Source organism: Oncorhynchus mykiss, chromosome 18 (assembly GCF_013265735.2).
Source record: "Oncorhynchus mykiss isolate Arlee chromosome 18, USDA_OmykA_1.1, whole genome shotgun sequence".
In the NCBI taxonomy this organism is placed as follows: domain Eukaryota; kingdom Metazoa; phylum Chordata; class Actinopteri; order Salmoniformes; family Salmonidae; genus Oncorhynchus; species Oncorhynchus mykiss.
This window is the reverse complement of record NC_048582.1, coordinates 38871613-38887365: the sequence shown is the minus strand read 5'-3', so window position 1 is coordinate 38887365 and position 15753 is coordinate 38871613. Positions and strand designations below refer to the sequence as shown.

The following is a 15753-nucleotide window of genomic DNA, read 5'->3' as shown; positions in this document are numbered from 1 at the left end:
GGGCAGTTCTCCAGGAATATGCGTATGGTGAGTGATTCATTCCACTGGCAACCGCCACGCTCTGCTGCAGAAGAGGACCCCACCTGCGCCATGGTGGCGGAAACAGAGTACTGCACCCTCCGCAGCGTTTTTCATACATACAAACTCCCAACACCAAATTAAATGTAATGTGTTCGGACAGCACAAGAGCTTTGACGTATCCGAGGTCGCTGGTGCTTGTGGGTCGTGAAGGCAGCCGAAGCCGCTCTGAGTAAAATCAGAGTTCAAAAGGAGAGAGGGCTAAGATAGTAATTACTAATTAGTGATTGAAACACTAATTTGATTTATTTCCGTTAGGTCAGTACAGTACGTGGGGATTCCCTGGTCCCATTCTGGTGGTTCTGCTGCCCTCTGGTGGAGTGAGGAGGACTGTGCTGCAGAACAGCAGACCACTATTATGACTCATACATAGTCAATGACCACCGGCTCGTCTGACCATCACATGTTAATTTCATGTAGTTTCTTTAATTACACTATAAATGATTTACAGTTCAGAGGCCTTGTTAAGGGACTGGATGTTATTCAATTGGTCCCAATTTTATCTCCTCGTATATATTAAAAGAAAGAGGTTAAAGGAGTATATTCAACAGAATATAACATTTTCGTGTGTGAAGTCTAGGTAGAAGAGGAGTAAAAATCTCCAACAGTGCAGTAATGCCTAGCAAGACAAAACAATACACACACAATCCAAAAAGTTAAATTAAGAAATATCAGAATAAACAATGTCAGTCTGGAATATGCACTGCATATAGTTTTTTTTTAACCTTTATTTAACTAGGCATGTCAGTTAAGAACAATTTATTATTTTCAATGACGGCCTAGGAACAGTGGGTTAACTGCCTGTTCAGGGGCAGAACGAAAGACTTGTCAGCTCGGGGAATTGAACTTGCAACCTTTCAGTTACTCGTCCAATGCTCTAACCACTAGGCTACCCTGGTGTGTATCGACAGCATGGACAATATATGAACAGCAAAAGGTGTGTACATTAGCACTTATATAGGATGAACCATGACTAGAATACACTATATACATTTAAAATGGGTTAAACAGTATGCAAACATTATTCAAGTGACCAGTGTTCAATGACTCTCTGTACCTAGGGCAGCAGTCTCAACAATGCAGAGTAGAGTAGAGTATCGGGTGATAGCCGGCTAGTAACAGTGGCTAAGGTTCAGGTCAGTGTACTGGGTGGAGGCCGGCTAGTGGTGACTAACAGTCTGATGACCTGGAGATATAAGCCGTCTCTATGTCCCAGCTTTGATGCACCTGTATGCTCTCTGCATTCTAGATGGTAGCGGGGTGAACAGGCCTTGGCTCGGGTAGCTGAGGTCCTTGATGATCGTCTTGACCTTCCTATGAAACCGGGTGCTGTAGGTGTCCTGGAGGGCAGGCAGTGTGCCCCCGGTGATGAGTCGGGCTAATCGCACCACCCTCTGGAGAGCCTTGCGGTTGCGGACGTTGCAATTGCTGTAGCAGGTGATACAGCAGTGATACAGCCCGACAGGATGCTCTTTACACCTCTCCACCCCCCCCGCCCTTCTCTCCCCCATGTCTCTGAACCCTCCTCTCTGTCTGTCAAAGTCCCCCTCTCCCTTCCTCTCCATGTCTTTCTTGGGTTCTAGCCTTCTCCTCCCCCCACCCTTTTCGTGTGTGTGACTCTCTCTCTCTTTTCCCCCTCTTCTCTTTGTGTGTGACCCTCTCTCTCTTTTCCCCCTCTCCTCTTCGTGTGTGTGACCCTCTCTCTCTTTTCCCCCTCTCCTCTTCATGTGTGTGACTCTCTCTTTTCCCCCTCTCCTCTTTGTGTGTGTGACTCTCTCTTTTCCCCTCTCCTCTTCGTGTCTGATTCTCTCTCTTTTCCCCCTCTCCTCTTCGTGTGTGACTCTCTCTCTCTTTTCCCCTCTCCTCTTAGTGTGTGACTCTCTCTCTCTTTTCCCCTCTCTCTGTGTGTGTGACTCTCTCTCTTTTCCCCTCTCCTATTCGTGTGTGTGACTCTCTTTCTCTTTTCCCCTCTCCTCTTCGTGTGTGTGACTCTCTTTTCCCCTCTCCTCTTCGTGTGTGACTCTCTCTCTCTCTTTTTCCCTGTTCTCTTTGTGTCTCTCTCTCCATTTTCCTCTCTGTCTCTCTCCTCTCCTCTTCATGTGCGTCTCTCTCTCCATTTTCCCCTCTTCGTCTCTCTCTCCTCTCCCCTAATGTGCGTCTCTCTCTCTGTTTTCCTGTCTCTCAACTCCTGTGCACTGTCAGGGTTTACTTTGGCCTGGTTTCTGTTCTAGTTTGTCTAGCAGGAACAGAAGAGTGAACAGGCTGTTCAGACAATATGACAGGTGTTCTGTCATCTATACATAGAATAGAATACATTAACATTCATGACATACATATGTTACACAATAAACACGCCGTGAATTAATTAAGTGTAGACTCCCTCAATAATAGCGGAATTAGTGATATCATTTTAAGTGGTGATATAATTTAAGTATTGCAATAAAGGACAATTGTATTGTATGGTGTAATTGCGGTGTGACAACAATTCTGAGAATTTTAAGGGGCGATTATGGTGAAAGGCAGAACACAAGCACTTCCTGAGACAGGCAACAATGGCAACTCAGGGCGAGAGCCTATCTTCTTGGCAGATCATCACGTCTGCCTCGCCTTGGATCGTGGCTCTCACACCAAGAGTGTCTGCCTGAATACCAAGTCTGTCAGGTGGTTGCATCAGAAAGTGAGGACCTTAGTAATGGAACAGAAATAGGCTACGTGCACATCCATCTCACGGGAGAAGACATTACTTCACGTACAGTGCATTCGGAAAGTATTCAGACCCCTTGACATTTCCCACGTTTTGTTACACTACAGCCTTGCTCTAAAATGGATCAAATAAAAACATGTTCCTCATCAATCTACACACAATACCCCATAATGACAACGCAAAAACAGGTTTGCAGACATTTTTGCAAATTTCAAAAGATTGTAAATAAAAAAAGTACCTTATTCACATAGGTATTTAGACCGTTGACTTGAAATTGAGCTCAGGTGCATCCTGTTTCCATTGATCATCCTTAATTGGAGTCCACCTGTGGTAAATTCTATTGATTGGACATGATTTGGAAAGGCACACATCTGTCTATTTAAAGGTCCCACAGTTGTATATCAGAGTTGTATATTTCAGAGCTACGAGACAGGGTTGTGTTGAGGCACAGATCTGGGGAAGGGTACCAAAAAATATCTGTAGCATTGAAGGTCCCCAAGAACACAGTGGCCTCCATCATTCCTAAATGGAAGAAGTTGGAACCATCAAGAGCTGGCCGCCCGGCCAAACTGAGCAATCGAGAGAGAAGGGCCTTGGTCAGGGAGGTGACCAAGAACCCAATGGTTACTCTGACAGAGCTCCAGAGTTCCTCTGTGGAGATGGGAGAACCTTCCAGAAGGACAACCATCTCTGCAGCACTCCACCAATCGGGTGGAAGCCACTCCTCAGTAAAAGGCACATGACAGCCAACCTGGAATTTGCCAAAAGGCACCTAAAGGACTCTCGGACAACGAGAAACAAGATTCTCTGGTCGGATGAAACCAAGATTGAACTCTTTGGCCTGAATGCCAAGCGTCACGTCTGGAAGAAAACCTGCTCCAGAGCATTCAGGACCTCAGACTGGGGCGAAGGTCACCTTCCAACAGGACAACGACCCTAAGCACACAGCCAAGACAACACAGAAGTGGCTTTGGGACAAGTCTCTGAAAGTCCTTGAGTGGCCCAGCCAGAGCCTGGAGTTGAACCCGATTGGACATCTCCGGAGAGACCTGAAAATAGCTGTGCAGCGACGCTCCCCATCCAACTTGACAGAGCTTGAGAGGATCTGCAGAGAAGAATGGAAGAAACTCCCCAAATACAGGTGTGCCGAGCTTGTAGCGTCATACCCAAGAAGACTCGAGGCTGTAATCGCTGCTAAAGGTGCTTCGACAAAGTACTGAGTTAAAGGGTCTGAATACTTATGTAGTGATGAAGGTATTTATTTTGAACACATTCGCAAAAATGTCTAAAAACCTGTTTTTCCTTTGTCATTAAAGGGCTATTGTGTGTTGATAGATTGGCGGGAAAACGATGTAATCAATTTTATAATAAGGCTATAACATAACAAAATGTGGAAAAAGTAAAGGGGTCTGAATACTTTGCCAGCAGCATACCACTGCTGGCTTGCTTCTGAAGCTAAGCAGGGTTGGTCCTGGTCAGTCCCTGGATGGGAGACCAGATGCTGCTGGAAGTGGTGTTGGAGGGCCAGTAGGAGGCACTCTTTCCTCTGGTCTAATAATATCCCAATGCCCCAGGGCAGTGATTGGGGACACTGCCCTGTGTAGGGGGATGTTAAACGGGTGTCCTGACTCTCTGGCGTCATTAAAGAGCCCATGGCACATATCTTAAGAGTAGGGATGTTGACCCCAGTGTCCTGGCTAAATTCCCAATCTGGCCCTCAAACCATCACAGTCACCTAATAATCCCCAGTTTACAATTGGCTCTCTCATCCCCCTCCTCTCCCCTGTAACTATTCCCCAGGCCGTTGCTGCAAATGAGAACGTGTTCTCAGTCAACTTACCTGGTAAAATAACGGATACATTTTTTAAAATTAAAAAACTTTCTGAATGCACTGTCAAAATGTGAATACAGTAGATATTAGATACGGACTGGAGCACCAAAACAACAAACTATAGATCAATATAAATATATTTGATATTCAGAGGAAATAATGTTTATAAAATATACACTGCCCAAAAAAATAAAGGGAACACTTAAACAACACAATGTAACTCCAAGTCAATCACACTTATGTGGAAGCAACACTGATTGACAATAAATTTCACATGCTTTTGTGCAAATGGAATAGACAACAGGTGGAAATTATAGGCAATTAGCAAGACACCCTCAATAAAGGAGTGGTTCTGCAGGTGATAACCACAGACCACTTCTCGCTTCCTGGTTGATGTTTTGGTCACTTTTGAATGCTGGCGGTGCTTTCACTCTAGTGGTAGCATGAGACGGAGTCTAGAACCCACACAAGTGGCTCAGGTAGTGCAGCTCATCCAGGATGGCACATCAATGCGAGCTGTGGCAAGAAGGTTTGCTGTGTCTGTCAGCGTAGTGTCCAGAGCATGGAGGCGCTACCAGGAGACAGGCCAGTACATCAGGAGACGTGGAGGAGGCCGTAAGAAGGCAACAACCCAGCAGCAGGACCGCTACCTCCGCCTTTGTGCAAGGAGGAGCAGGAGGAGCACTGCCAGAGCCCTGCAAAATGACCTCCAGCAGGCCACAAATGTGCATGTGTCTGCTCAAACGGTCAGAAACAGACTCCATGAGGGTGGTATGAGGGCCCGACGTCCACAGGTGGGGGTTGTGTTTACAGCCCAACACCGTGCAGGACGTTTGGCATTTGCCAGAGAACACCAAGATTGTCAAATTCGCCACTGGCACCCTGTGCTCTTCACAGATGAAAGCAGGTTCACACTGAGCACGTGACAGACGTGACAGTCTGGAGACGCCGTGGAGAATGTTCTGCTGCCTGCAACATCCTCCAACATGACCGGTTTGGCGGTTGGTCAGTCATGGTGTGGGGTGGCATTTCTTTGGGGGGCCGCACAGCCCTCCATGTGCTCGCCAGAGGTAGCCTGACTGCCATTAGGTACCGAGATGAGATCCTCAGACCCCTTGTGAGACCATATGCTGGTGCGGTTGGCCCTGGGTTCCTCCTAATGCAAAACAATGCTAGACCTCATGTGGCTGGAGTGTGTCAGCAGTTCCTGCAAGAGGAAGGCATTGATGCTATGGACTGGCCTGCCCGTTCCCCAGACCTGAATCCAATTGAGCACATCTGGGACATCATGTCTCACTCCATGCACCACAGACTGTCCAGGAGTTGACGGATGCTTTAGTCCAGGTCTGGGAGGAGATCCCTCAGGAGACCATCCGTCACCTCATCAGGAGCATGCCCACGCGTTGTAGGGAGGTCATACAGGCACGTGGAGGCCACACCCACTACTGAGCCTCATTTTGACTTGTTTTAAGGACATTACATCAAAGTTGGATCAGCCTGTAGTGTGGTTTTCCACTTTAATTTTGAGTGTGACTTCAAATCCAGACCTCCGTGGGTTGATAAATTTGATTTCCATTGATAATGTTTGTGTGATTTTGTTGTCAGCACATTCAACTATGTAAAGAAAAAAGTATTTAATAAGAATATTTCATTCATTCAGATCTAGGATGTGTTATTTTAGTGTTCCTTTTATTTTTTGGAGCAGTGTATTTTATATCAGTACCCCTTATAAAACAAAATCCCATTCCTTCTCTTACATTATCTTATACAGATCCATCTAATCCTTTTTCACTTGAACTGTGTGGGTGATAACTGACCTTCTCGCAGTGAGGGGTGATGGGAGAAAGGCACTCTGGCATAAAATGGCAGTCAACCAACATCCATGAAGGTGTTTATTAATGGCCCTAGCAAACTCGTAACAATGCACTGCTCTGTAAATGCTCCAATATCTGTTGAGGGGCTCCATCTCAATGAAATGTGTTATTGGCATTAATGAGCTTCCGTATTAATTGGTATGTGTGTGTGAGTGTTCCTAGTCCAGAGTTGGTACGTGGTAAAAACACATTTGAGTCAACACTTTGGACGTGAGCCTCGACGAACCCGCCTTTCTCTTCTTATTGCCGTTGCATTGTTGAGAGGTGAACCTGCAAGTAAGAATTGAATTGTGTACACAATGTGTTCCTGTGCAATATGACAAATGAACTTGACCTGTAAAATAATTGAACTGGACGTGGACCCTAACCACAGCTGTGTGTGTGAATGAGAACACCTCATTCTATTAGTCTCTCCACCACAGTGTCACTCGCTGTGATAAAACCGTTGCACTTTTCTCAGGACGGACTGTCTCCTGCACAACACGTCCCCATTGATATATGTGAAAAGATGTATCCCTCGCTCCACGTTTTCCCAATCATCCCTCTCGCACCCGCTTCTCTGAGGCCGACACAAAGAAAAAAATGGAAATGGACGGAAGAGGTTTTAATACGAAAATTATTTTTTATTCTGTTCTGCTTGCAGTACAGCACAGTATTGTCTTTCCAGTGGCGCGGCAGCCCAACGTAGCCACTGCGTTCTGCCCTAGTATGGCACATTGATTCTCACACAGTGACGCAGTGCAGGTCCGCCTGGACACAGTGTGGCGTAAAGACCGCGCAGGGTTAGCGGACGGAGACAGCGCTGGACGGGGCGCTACAGTGGGGATTGTTATGGAGGAACACAGTGTGTTTTTTGTTTGTTTAGTTCAGCACGACAGACACAGGTTTGCAGAGAGGGAACACACGACACCGTCCTGGTATGGCTCACCATGGATAGTATACTGCTGCATGACGCAACAAAAAGCCTGTTGCTGCCCGCTAGACCACATTGCGTTTTGGTGTTTAAAGAAGTTGAAATCCAGGCTCAGTTATCTCATTGGTGTTACTGAGCAGACTATGCCCTGGTAAAAAAAAATACCTAATATATTAGAACGGTTATTAATAATGTGTTACAGCCAAGGCCCAAACGTACACTACTACAGTGACACGGTCGTCAGACACACACCTCCATCACATGGCGAATATCATTGTTAACTAATCGTGGTGGATGGTCGGTAAGAACACAGTCAGGTACTGGTCTCTGATTTCACTGGGTTTTGAGACAAGGTAAGACAGACAAAAAGCCAGCTTCCTAGATAATACTGTAAATGTAGTAGACAAACTTAACAGATAAGATCTTATCTTTGAGATATATTATTATATATAGATATGCTATTATTCAGATGAAAGAAATATTCACAGATACATCATAAAAAATAGGACGGTTTACAGTTGCAGACACTCACCAACACAACAAATAGACGAGGAGAAGGGACAGAGATTTCGGTTCAATTGTGGCACAAATACCTTAGCAGGTAACATTTCGCCCACGGTTAGCCTCGTCATTGGATTCTTGCAAGCTGTTGATTGTAACAAGCAAAGCACTGCTTCCATTGTGTTCCTGTCGCTCTCGGGTCAACTAGGTTTTAAGAATAAAAACCTATACTTTTAGCAACAAAAAGCGCTCCCAATTTGCGGATGAAAAAAAAGGGAGATATTTCCTTCACATGGAATATTCATATCTTATCTAATGACACTGGAATGATAAACAATATCCCCATATCAAGATGCTAAACAACAATTACTCTAATGCTACCCAACTACACAAATATATATATATATATATGCGATATATATCTAGATATTCAAAGAAATGCAGACAAACTTTACACAACAATTTTGTGTTAACTAAGGTTACTCTTTTTTCTTCCTCAGCTGAAGTATGGCTCAGATGCAGTCACTGGCAGATGAATGAGCTAAACAGACTATATGGAGAAGATGAAACTACCCTTGTGGGTTACTGACAACACACACACACAAAACTGGCTGATTTGAAAGTACATCTGACTGTGCAGGTATCAGCTTTACCGTCAAATTGCTACGAGCAAGCTAGCTCGTGATTACGGATTTTCAAGCGCAGCTCTGGTAGCATCATTTAGGCACCTATCATGTTGACATCATTACTGGGACACAGAATGAATCCTGGCCACCTGTGAGGCCACATGTCCAACAATTCCATCTAGTCCCCCCCCCCCCCCCCCCCCCAAAAAAAAATGCTACAATCTTATAGTGTCTTCATAGTTGCAGCAGACTAGGTCAGACTAGGGGGGGGGGGGGGAGGCTGCCAATGACGTTAGGTAGTTGAAAACATTTTGCTTGTACCCAGTATAGTACAGCACAGTGCTAACATGTTGTCAAAATGAAAACATTTGTCTCAGTTTATAATAACACTATAGTAAAATAACCTTTTAACATATAAAATGCATGAACTGTTGGTCTGCAGGTAATGTATTGCTCAAGAGGGTCATGAATGGGGGAGTACCTGTGGCATCAATGAAACAGCATTGTATGTGAGCTCCACTGAAGTTTGGCACAGTATAAGATCAGTCACAGTCGACTTACCCTGTTGTCAAGAATACAAACACGCTAAAACACAGACACAGAACATCAAATGTGAGTTTGAGAGGGTGAATGGAGAAAACCGAGAGAGCTAGCTACTATTCTATTCTCCCTAAACGTGAAACATAGAACGTACACAACTATGACCCTCAGATCTCACAGGCATGTGAGGTGTACACCGCTTGGTAAAGGAACGTTGGAGGTTCATGTTTCAGGGATGTGAGTCAAATGTTCCTGCATTGGAGCCCTCAGTAGGGAGGCCTATGAACGAGTACCTGAGCCCTCGTGAACAAATATAACTGAACAATGACAACCACTTCACTTCAAGACCCAAAGACGCGGCCGTGTCAGGAGGACGGCCCCATTTCGGAGATCCCACATCTGACACCAGTTTCAGTTCACCAACAATACATGTAGGTCTCACAGATACTCTGACCAGAATGAAGAGAGCCCCAGTAAACATGACATTACTGTGCACTCCCTTTGACTGGACAATGGGGGTTGTGCAAGAGTTACAGGGGGCTGAGATACAAAACTGCAGTGGCCAAACAGTCATGACCCAAGGTTGTCTGAATAGGTTGGTGTTTCCGACCCAGGTAGGTGTCTATGATTCGCCTCACACCTCGCTCTCAACACTGGAGAAGTGTGCAGACCCCCTCCGTGAGCAGAGGCTCTTGGCCTTGAGGGGCAGGTGAGGTGACTGTAACCTTTGGGGCGGAGGCACTGAGCGCAGTCTCTGGTACAGAAGTTTGGCACTAGCAGAAGCCATAAAAGACGGCTGGGGGGCGCCTGGGGTGGAGGATACTACAGAGGGAGACGAGACCGAAGAGGAGGAGTTCGGAGGAGGGATGTGGATGGGATGGGATGAGGAGGGAGGGGCAGGAAGGGCTGGGAGTGTTGGTGGAGGGAGGGAGGGGATGAGGACCTGCGATGTAGAAGGCTGCCGAATGCGGTCTGTCCGCTGGATGCTGAGGTTGGACTGGCTTCCCAATTTGGGTTGATTCTGGGTCCGGTCGGGTTTGAAGGAATGCCGTTTGGAATTGGCGCTGGTCACAAAGCTTTGACAGTGTAGAAATAGTTCCTCCTGGCTAGGAGAGCTCACCTTGGCCAATTTAGAGTGAGCGTGTTGATGTTCGAGGGCAGATTGGCAGTTGCAAGCCACATCACCTCGCCCTTTGTCCTTGTCCTTCCGTCTCTCTTTCTTCTCCTCCTTCACGGGAAGCTTGTCCACGGACCAGTATCTTCGAGGAGCTGGTGGTGTCAATGGAGGTGGAGGCCACTGTGTACCACCTATCCTCCCTGATCCCCAGCCACCTTCCCCTACTCCCTCTGCTCCGCCCCATCCCTCCCCACGGCCCAATAATGAGCCATCCCTACTGTTTATGCTGCCAGCTTTTTCTCTGGCGGGATAAGTGCCGAAAAACCAACCTCCCCCTCCTATTCCCCCAACCGCTCTACCCTCATGACCCTCCCAGTACCTTTCGAACTTTCCAAATTCTCCCGAGGAGCCGTCGTCGTCTGAGTAGATGCCCACCATCTTATCACTTTCCCTTTCGGACTCTGATGCGGTCCTTCGTCTTCTTTCATGTCTCTTCTCTTGCTCCACTTTTCTCCTTTCCTCCTCGGAATCTTCATCCTCATCTTCGGAGTCCCACTCGTGAAACGACAGACCTTCTTTGGAGTGAACCTCCACTCTTTCGTTCCTGCCCAACAGGGGGCGCGTCTCCCCTCCTTTCCCTAGGGCCGCTCTATCTGAACCCTTACTCCTGCGCCTGGACGAGAGAGGGATCAGTGGCAGAAATGCAGACGAAGGAATCTCTGACGATGGGTTTCCCGCTCCCCAGAACTTGACAGCGGTTGAGGGTTTTCTGGGGCTCTGGTACTGCTTGCTGGAACTGGAAGGCCTACCTGCATGCCTGTGGCGAGAGTAAGGACTTCTGTGCCTTTCCTTGCCTCTAGTGTCCTCTCCATCTCTTGCCTTGTCATCGCTGTCTCTCCTCTCTTCCTCCCTTGGAATATCCCATCCGTAACTTCTGATAGAACCTTCACTCTTTTTCCTCATAGAGTCACGCCTCAGAGCCGGGTAGGAGGAGTAGGCCTCTTGCATTATCGCTTTGAGCTGCCCTCTCTGCTCACCACCTCCCTCCTCGTGCTCTGACCGCTTGCCCCGGTCTCTTCTCTTCGCCTTGTCCTCTCTCTTCTTCTTCTTCTCCTTCACTTTACGCCGCTTGCGCTCCCGCTCCCTCTCCTTCTCCTCTCTCTTTTTTTTCTTCCGGCCTTTCTTCCTCCTCTTTCTCTCCCTTTCTCGCTCTTTGTGATGCCGTTTCTCCTCCTTCCCCTCGGCCCTGGTTCCTGTTCCTCTGCGTCTTTCTCTCTCGCCCCAGGAGGCCCACCACTCCTGCAGCTGGGCTAGCTGGCTCCCAGCCCTCTCTCTCTCATACTGCAGACGAGGCTTGCGGGGTGGTACAGGCGGAGGGGGCGGACTGCAAGGCAGTGAGCGAGAGGACATGCGTCGGGATTTGCCCTTTCTCCGTCCTAGCAGGAGGCTAGACTCCTCTGTCAGCTCATCAGAGTCATAGACGTCCTCAACATCCCTACTGCCAGCCCTGTACTTAAAACTCTGGGACGATGTGTATGTGATGGTGGAGGATGAGGGTGAGTTGGAGCGTGAGGGGGAGACGGAAGATGAAGACGAGGATGAACTGGATGAGGTGGAGGAGCAGGAGCTGGAGGTGTAGAGGGCGGAGTGAGAGGGAGTGGTAGGGGTAGTGAGGGCAGGGGACGCGACAGGGACAGGCAATGGGAGTGGGGGAGGGCGACGGCCTCGCCTGCCACCTCCATCCCTTACTCCGTACCGCCCTCCCCCTCTTCTCCCCAAGGGGAGGATGTTCTCATACAGAGGCCCCCCGGAGCCCTTTCTTTTCGGGAGGCTGCCTCTTCTCCAAAATGGCGGTGGATGTGGGGATGAGGGGAGCGGTAGAGGAGGCTTGGACATTAAGTGACCAGGGGGCGGTCCTTTAGAAGGTAGCCGTGGAATTCCTGAGGACTTTGTCCCCCTCTGGTTCATTTTGGGGGTTTGAGAGCCACCTGTTTGTGGGTCAGCATTTGCCCCTAAGCCCTCTGGATCGATCGGGCCATAGTATCGCTTGTATTCATCCAGACTCCCGTCCCCTCCACTGGCTCCCCCAGCCCAATGAGGGGGCAAGCCCTGTTGAAACTGTGCCATGTCTGGGATCCCACCGCTGCCACCAATAGGCTTGTCCGTGCCGGGCTTGGGACGGTTCCAGCGGTCTACCACAGCCAATCTGCGGTCATGGCGAGGCAGAAAAGTGGAGCACGGCATAGGACCCTCCAAAAGGGGACTGTTTGATGGCCCAAGGGCCATTGCAGAGTGCCCAGTAGTTGGAGGAGATCCAGCAGGAAGCATGCTGTATGCTTGCTGCTGCTCATGCTGCTGGTGATGATGCCTCTGCTGCTGCTGCACCATGGCAAGAGTGGTGTTACAGGTTACAGCCGCTGAGATGTGGGACTGGGGTGGAGGCGGCATTGTGGGAACACTCTGATATAGGGGAAGTGTGTTTCGGAGGCCTCCAGAGACGGTTTCATCTTCAAACTTGCAGCAACTGTACATACCCTGTGTAGACATAGAAGGGGAAGCTAGTTAGGATACAGCTAGAAAACTCCACATCCCAGTATCCCTAGACGAGAGCATGGACACTGAAAGTCACGCAAGTCTCGTAAAACTAGGTTACATAAGTTGTGGCAGAAATGTAGCAGAAATGTGTCCCCGTAGAGGTCTGCATATACTTACCTCAGTGTCTGCCATTACGGTGCACTCAAGCTTCAGTTCGACTGATCTTTCTAAATGACCACTCGGGAGCTCCTAGCGCAGTGGTCAAACAGTAAGTCAGAACTGACTCTTTAAAAGAGAATCATTTGTCCTCTCTTTCCTCTCTAGCATAAAACGTGACGTGCAATGAATGATGGCGGATGCCCCTGTATGCAATCTCTCTCTACTTTGTACTCTCGGAGAGGAGGCAACTGACCACAAAATACTAATGAGGGCGGAGGAGGAACTCGTGTTCTAAATGCAGGTCATTTACAGCCTTAAAAGACTGATAGGCTATTGGTTAAGTGTGTTGAATGGGCGGGGCCGTGTAAATCATAACAGCTTTATCACCTTTACTTGAAGAAGATTCATTCAATACCAATATGTCTTATTGAAAATCAAGAGTCATCCCACTGAATCGCAATTAACAGCGGGACAGAAATCCGATGGCCGTGAATCAACACTGCCCGTTGAGCACGTGAATCAACATTCGGTGAAATTGAAAGCGGGAGTAACAGTCGGAGATATCCCGGAACGTTGACGTAGAACGCAGCAGGAGGAGGAAGACACAATGTCATCTGATATCTTGGAGAAAACTAGGTCACTTTTAAAAACGAGGTACGAGGACCTACCTTTTGAACAGTACTGCCTAAACATAGCCTGTGATGTGTTGATGCACCAAGCCCTTTTTCCTTTCACCACCACCAGGGGGCATCGCTTCCATCACTATAACTCAGTCAGTAACTCACCCTGCTGAGAGCCAATAGGAAGTCCATGCCACCGGAACGGCCCAGGCAGTGCCTGATCTTCCAGTACACCAGGTGCTCCCAGGCGAAAACCAGCAGACTGAGCCCCATGGCCACCAGCAGCATGTAGAAGACCCCCGCCATGTTGTCGATGTCCAGCTTGGAGCTCATCACCTCAATCTTGTCGTTGTGACAGATCCCCGAGAGCCACAGGCGCTCGAGCATGTCGATCTCGTCTGACGGTGGGAGAAGAGGAGATGGGAGAGACATTTTTAAAAACAACAAGGAGGGATTATCTGCCATTGTTATGGGACAGGCATTGTTCTATACCTTAAGGGGGAAGCTGGGAAGGTAACAGTTGAGAGGTCAGGAGGAAGAGGGGTGAAAGTGTGTCTGGCTCAGAGCTGTTGCATGATGGCAAAAAGAAAGCTGAAAATTGAGAAAATAGTGTGTGTGGGGGAAAGGGGAGGTGAGAATGTGAGAGAGTAAGCCTGTGTGTGTGTGTGTGTGTGTGTGTGTGTGTGTGAGAGAGAGAGGGGGGGTGGAGGAAAGGGGGAGAGAGAGAAGCCGCATAGCTTTGATGGATGTCGGAAATGGCCTGGATACAGAGTCTCCCGTGTTAAGAGTGACCTCGACAGATGAAAGGCAGTGGACACTAATAGGAGTCCCAACACAAACCATTAGTTCCATATATCAAAAACAATTGTTACACTGGAAAGGGAAAAAATGGAGGAAAACCCAGAGTTTGTGCTCAGCGAAGAGCAGACAACATGTATTGAAATGACAGCCACGTCTTGCGGCTAAAGCACCCTGCATTGTAAGAGTAGCTACTTAAAGTGCGTTTCAAAATCCCTGGTCATCAGAGTTAAAACAGTGAGACATTCAACTATATTAAACTTAGGTCAACTGCCCTGTGTTGGAAATTGTAAAGCCCAAACTACATGGATTAGAAAAACATGAATTAACCATGTTGACTGGAATGTCATAATCCACTCCAATAAAACAAAATAAAAAGGAATCTACCTAATAGAAATATTCTTCCCAGAAAGTGTAGCTAAGAGTCAGGAGCTAAAGTGATCTCTATGATTACATTTTAGTCATTTAGCAGATACTCTTATCCAGAGTGATTTACAGTTATTGCATTCATATTAAAATAGCGAGGTGGGACACCACAGTCATAGTAAGCCCCCCCCCCCAATGAAGTATCGATCCGCAAAGTCGGTGGAAAAATTCAAGAGCTAGATGACGAAAATCACCATACTTCACCGCCAATTATGTTGCTGTTGTTTTTTTAACAATATATGCTAATTTGCGTGATCATAAACTGTGACAGACTCCTAATCCCACTCATCTCACATTTCAATAAACCCCCCGCACCCTTTCACATTCAACCCTTACTCGTGACCAAACTCAGGGCCTCGTAGAGCTGCTTTGAGCTGAGACGGAGCTGCAACATCCTCAGCACAAGCCGAAGGAACAACGCCACCTTCTAATCACAGAACCGGAACAAATGAGAGTCAGTCACAAAAATGTGTGTAACAAAGTAAGTCCCCGATTGTGAAATTAGCAACGCAACGTATGACACAGTGCTTGAGAACACATATATGGAACCTTTAAGACCTTTTAGGATGTAAGGATTTGTGAAACATTCTGGGGGGTGATTGCACAGAAGACATACACGTAACTGCCAAAATAATGGAAACACTTGAGTAAATGAGGGACACAAAGAGTCTATTGAAAGCAAATGCTTCCACACAGGTGTGGTTCCTGAGTTAAGCAATTCACATCCCATCATGCTTAGGGCCATGCATAGAAATGCCGGGCAGACCATTATTGTTTTCCAATATTTTGGCCACCATGACTATAGGATGAAAATGCCCCCATCCACAGGGCACAAGTGAAAATCAAAATGAATGGTTTGTTCAGCATGAAAACGATGTAAACCATATGCCATACCCATCTCAGGCCAGATTTCAACCCAATTGAACACTTATGGGAGATTCTGGAGTGTCGCCTGATACAGTGTTTTCCACCACCATTCAACAAAACACCAAATTATGGAATTTCTTGTGGAAGAATGGTGTCGTATCCCT

General features: G+C 47.5%; 1 protein-coding gene across 1 annotated transcript in view; it reads right to left on the bottom strand.

Moving 5' to 3' along the window:
- Window positions 1–7097: 7097 nt before the first annotated feature.
- Window positions 7098–15753, bottom strand: part of LOC110496813 (glutamate receptor ionotropic, NMDA 2D) — a 63005-nt gene continuing 54349 nt past the window's right edge. Inside the window, exons 13-14 of the mRNA XM_036952719.1 lie at window positions 13664–13896; window positions 7098–12719 (exon numbers count right to left, since the gene is read on the bottom strand). Of these exons, the coding sequence (XP_036808614.1) occupies window positions 9702–12719; window positions 13664–13896 (3251 nt within the window). The 3' untranslated portion in view covers window positions 7098–9701. The remainder of the gene's footprint in view (window positions 12720–13663; window positions 13897–15753) is intronic.